The sequence below is a fragment of the Galeopterus variegatus genome, unplaced genomic scaffold, assembly GCF_000696425.1.
Source record: "Galeopterus variegatus unplaced genomic scaffold, G_variegatus-3.0.2 Scaffold5184, whole genome shotgun sequence".
In the NCBI taxonomy this organism is placed as follows: Eukaryota; Metazoa; Chordata; class Mammalia; order Dermoptera; family Cynocephalidae; genus Galeopterus; species Galeopterus variegatus.
Genome location: NW_007731295.1, coordinates 7897 through 12947, shown reverse-complemented (window position 1 = coordinate 12947; position 5051 = coordinate 7897). Strand labels below are relative to the sequence as shown.

Below are 5051 nucleotides of genomic sequence, written 5' to 3'. Positions count from 1 at the left end.
TACATGGCAGGGAGGTTTATGAGGGATGGTTCCAAATTGGAACCATGAAACTGTTACAATTTCTATCCTTTGTTTTCCTCTTATTGTTTGGTTCTCAGAGCTATAGAATGATAAGACCTCAGAGTCCATTTGATTTGACCACCCTGTCCCCACTTAATCTATTCAGAGGGACAGTAGAACTGGTCAGCAGACATTGTGAGCCATGTGCTGGGCCAGGCTCTGGAATAAAGCGATGGCAGAAACTCAGTTCCTGCCCTGTGGAGCTCTCAGCCGTTTACCAGATGAAGACTTGAGTCTTGGAGAGTTGATGTGACAGGCCCAGTTATACTCCTCTACAGTGCCTAGGCCAGTCCCAGGGACCCCCTCTGTCCCCAGCCCAAGCCTCTCCCTACACCGCAAGGCCGAACAACACCCCCTCAAAATGTCCAAATCCCAGCTCCTTGTCTTTATTCTGAGATCTTTTGTTTCACCAACATTAACCTTAAGAAGGGGTTACTTGTCCCCTTGTGACTTGAGCCCCCCCCCCGCCCCCACCCCCATCCCCTGCCAAGGACTGGGGTGAAGAAACACACCTGGCTACAGTTACCTTCCTCATTCTGATCACTTGGATCCAACTTCCTGGGGAGAAGCCTCGGAGATTTGTTCTCTAAATTCGAAGTTCCCCTCCCCACCCTTCCTAGCTTTTACTTTCAGTCACTGATAGATTCAATTTGATTTCAGGTAACTTCCAAGTTTCTTTTTGAAAAAAGAAACTGAAAATGGGGTTACAGAATGGTCTCAGTGATTTTTTAAAAAATGCTCTTCCTCTTTCAGCACTGTTTGAGGCAACATTTGCATATATGCACACCAGCCAAAACTAATAGCTCTTGTGAGTTCAGAATAGCCTGAATTTTATAAATTTCACTTAGGCATTTTATCCATATCACTGAGCTGTGTAAAGAACCCCTTTGACTCAAGACAGGATGGCATGAAATGAAAACAAAAAAGAAGCCAAAGTGCATATGGGACTCTCCTCTAGCGACGGGGCTCTGACATTGGAGGTGGCAGGTGGGAGGACTTGATCCCATGCCCCAGAACCCCTGAAGCAGTTTGGGTTTCAATGTGTCTTTCAGCAAAATGATGCTTCAACACCCAGGCCAGGTCTCTGCCTCGGAAGTGAGTGCCTCTGCCATCGTCCCCTGCCTGTCCCCTCCTGGGTCACTGGTATTTGAAGATTTTGCTAACCTGACACCCTTTGTCAAGGAAGAGCTGAGGTTTGCCATCCAGAACAAGCACCTCTGCAACCGGATGTCCTCTGCACTGGAGTCGGTCACTGTCAGCAACAGACCTTTCGAGATGTCAGTCACGAAAGCCGAGGTGGGTTCTACCACAGATGTTCATTTATTCAGCACATATTTATCCCACACCCACCACAGGCCAGCCATGTTCTAGGCAGGGAGCTACAGGTGGGAGTCAAACAAACAAAAGTCCTGCCCTCGGGTAGCTTAACTTCTACTGGGAGGAGACAGACAATACACAGTGTAGCAAGATGCTTACTATGAGAGACAGGTGCACAGGAGGAAAATAAAGCAGGGAAGGCACAGGGAGAGCATGGGGTGGGGTTGCTGTTTTAAATTAGGAGGTCAGGGAAACCTTCACTGATAGAGACCTTTGAGTAGAGACTTGCAGGAGGAGAGGGAGGGAGCCATGTGAGTATCTGGCAAAAGAGAATAAGATCACTGAGGTGGGAGTATGGTTGGTGTGGAGGTGGAGGGGGCATGTGGGTGGTGCGATGGGAGTGAAATAGCAGTAGATCATGTTGGGTCTTACAGACTATCTTGTAGACATTGCCGTGCGCTCAGGGTGAGAAGGGAAGCCATTGGAGAGTTTTTGAGCAGAGGAGTGATGTGGTCCAACTTATATTTTTAAATGATCCCCCTGGCCATCATGTTGAGAATGGGCAGTAGGTGCAAGACAGAAGCAGAGTACACATAAATGAGACAGTGGCAGTCATCCAGGTCTGGGTCAGGATGGGAGTGGTGCAGGTGCTGAGAAGCACTTGGCTTCTGCATCTGACTCAGAGGTAAAGCTGACTTCCTGATAGATTGGATGTGGGTATAAGAGAAAGAGAAGACTCAAGGGTGACTCCGAATTTTCTGGCCTGCACAGCTGTAAGAGAAGAGTGTCCATTTGCTGCTGAGATTGGGACTATAGGACTTTGGGCGGGGACAAGAGCAGGAGTTCCATCCTGTTCTACACCCCAGTGGAGATGTTGAACAGGCAGTTGGATCTGTAGGTCTGGAATTCAGAGGAGAGTCAGGGCTCAAGATATAGGGTTGGAATCCATAGTGTACAGATGGTATTAAAAGTCGGGATGCAGTCACCTTCTGTGTCGAGTCGTTCTGAAAAAGCACAGAGTGTGGTGGTGATTTTCATCACTACTGGGACCCAAGCACCCAGACAGTGTAGCAAGAGCCAGGCAGCCAGCCCCGCCCTTCCCTGTAGCAATGCTCAGAGCCTTGGTACCAGATGTCTGCCCCAAGTTCACTTCTGTCTGGGACACTTGCACTGTTCTGCACTTGGCAACCTTTTATAAGACACCTGGAATAATAGACTTCGTGAGAAATTGGGTTGCTGGTGATGCTGTAGTGGCTCAAAGATGTCAGAGCTGAGGTCTCGCCATTTTGTTGGCCTTTCCCTTATGGTTGCAAGATGGGAGTGTGTCAAGCCTACTTAACTGGCATGCTTGCAGCCTTTGGGCAAGGGGTAGCGGAGCTGGCCCAAAAAAACTGAGTTTAAAAGGAGGTTGGTTAAGGTCGGCCCATGGCTCACTTGGGAGAGTGTGGTGCTGATAACACCAAGACCACAGGTTCGGATCCCTATATAGGGACGGCCGGTTAGCTCACTTGGGAGAGCGTGGTGCTGACACCAAGTCAAGGGTTAAGATCCCCTTACCAGTCATCTTTTAGAAAAAAAAAAGGGAGGTTGGCTAAGGGCTGGCGGGTTAGCTTTGTTGGTTAGAGCATGGTGTTGATAACACCTAGGTCAAGAGTTCATATCCCTGTACCAGCCAGCCACTAAAAACAAACAAAAAAAACCCAAATCAAATATAGCTTTTTCATATCCCTCTACTGGCCAGCTGCCAAAAAGAAAATACAGTTTGATTAAGAATCCTTACAGTTCTGTAATGACTCCTGCCTAGGGCTGATCCAGGGGTTAAATGAGATGACATTTGTTAAGGGTCTAGCAGAGGGCCTGGCTGAGAGTTAGCACTCAGTGAATGACAGCTGGGACTACTTATGATGCTAATCATTAAGGGCATTAGCTGTGCCCCCAATTAACCTCAGAGGAGGTCACAGAGGGAGGCAGCATTTCCCACAAAATGTTCTTCAGTGTCCAGTCCAATATTGGACAGTGCAGGGTGGACCATGGGACATCCAAGATTATTTTTTCTAATTAAATATCTTGAAATGACAGGATGCAATGGAAGTAGTAGGATCCCATAGAAAGAAGGCAAGCATTTGGGGAGGATATTTGGAGGGTTCTCAGAAGAAGATTCATGGAAATGTTCCTGAGAGCCATCCAACTCATCTGCTCTGATTCTGGCTTCACAAAGTAACCTTCTGATCTTAGGTCAGTTTAACTAGCAGATTTACCTACTGGGAAGAGAATGCACCAGTGGACCTAGTTGGATATTCTGATCCCTTTCATTGTCATAATTCTTCTCTTAAGACACTGAGGCTGTGAAAGCCACAGGCATCCTGTGTATCTGGGCAGTGTGTGCCTGTTTCCCAGATCCCAAGTTCCCTCTGGGAGGGTGACAAGGTGGAACAAGGCAGCTGTGGCTGGGAAACGATGCAGGAAGGGGAGCCAGAGGCCTGGGTTTGCATCGAGGTCTTGTAGTCTCCTGGTCTGGTGACCGTGAGCTGGTGATTCCTTGGGCCTCCCTGGGCACTTTTCTACTGGCCACTCTGTGCCTCCATTTCCTCATCAGTAAAATGAGGGAGTTGAACTAAACGGTCTAAAGAAAGCCTTTTCCATCTGAGACAGTCTGTGACTCTGAGATTTGCTCTACTTTTACGTACTACCTCATATGAGCAAACCCTGTTTCCTCTCCCACCTATCCAACATATCTATAAGATGGCAAAGGAAATGCTAGAATTGCTGAGTTCTTGAGGAAGATATTGATGATGAGGTTAATAATAACAATTAAGTTTATATAACATTTACTATAAGCTAAACACTGTGCAGAGCATTTTACATATTTTAACTAATTTGGTCCTCATAATGACCATAGTAGGTAGGTTATGTTATTGATCCCATATTACAAATGAGGAAACTGAGGCTCGGAAGAGTTTGGAAACTGGCCCAAGGTCTCACAGCTGATAAGTGGTGATGCTGGGACTTAAAGCCAGTTTAGTCTAAAGCCTAAATGTATGCCTGTACGGCTCTGTGATCCAAGATGCAAAAAGTGGGGTTATCTCTCACCATATTTCCCCCTTGGGCTTTGTTTCTGTAAATTGCAAGGCCTTCCATCACAGTCCAAGCAAAGTCAGTGTCATCTAATTCCAGAGAATAGTGAAAAGTCAGATGTGAGGTGATTGATTATGGCACCCCAGGAGCTCTTCGGTTTGAGGTGTGGCTCACACCCTCTTTTCCTCTGTCCAGAGCAGTGACAAGTGACATGACAGGGTGTGACACTGGCAGTCTAAAGCCACACAGTCCACCATGAGGGCTTCATTCCACCTATACTCTGGTTTCCAAGCCAATTCCAGTGGCTGGATGTGGTTGATTCCCCATGAGTCCGCACGTGAAGTCAGGATCTGAGTGAACTTCTGTGGAGGACCAGATCCCAAAGCAGACAGGGTTTCGTTCTGCAAAGATCCCAGGGCTGGCTTAGGGTGAAATACAGAGGGGAGTCCAGTATTAACTTGTTGGCTGAAGCAATGGATGGTTCTAGTTCACCACCCATAGGTGGCACCCAAGCCATGGGCCGATTAATGTCTCCTTAGTTGGGAATGGGCTCGGGTCCCTGTCCTCCAGGATCTCCATGGGCTTCTCCCAAATTCAGG

The 5051-nt window shown here is 47.5% G+C and overlaps 1 protein-coding gene across 1 annotated transcript; it reads left to right on the top strand.

Annotated features, from left to right (window-relative positions):
* The first annotated feature begins 1116 nt into the window (after positions 1 to 1116).
* LOC103604495 (cyclic AMP-dependent transcription factor ATF-3-like) lies at positions 1117 to 4662 on the top strand. Its single transcript, XM_008589074.1, has 3 exons — positions 1117 to 1155; positions 1243 to 1356; positions 4648 to 4662. The coding sequence occupies exons 1-3, from the start codon at positions 1117 to 1119 to the stop codon at positions 4660 to 4662; spliced, it is 168 nt and encodes a 55-aa protein (XP_008587296.1).
* The last annotated feature ends 389 nt before the right edge of the window (positions 4663 to 5051 follow it).

Bases quoted from the DNA above. Each gene is read 5' to 3' on its own strand.
- LOC103604495 (XM_008589074.1), top strand. From the start codon at position 1,117: ATGATGCTTCAACACCCAGGCCAGGTCTCTGCCTCGGAA. The intron at 1,156-1,242 runs GTGAGTGCCTCT...CCCTTTGTCAAG, and splicing joins GCCAGGTCTCTGCCTCGGAA to GAAGAGCTGAGGTTTGCCAT.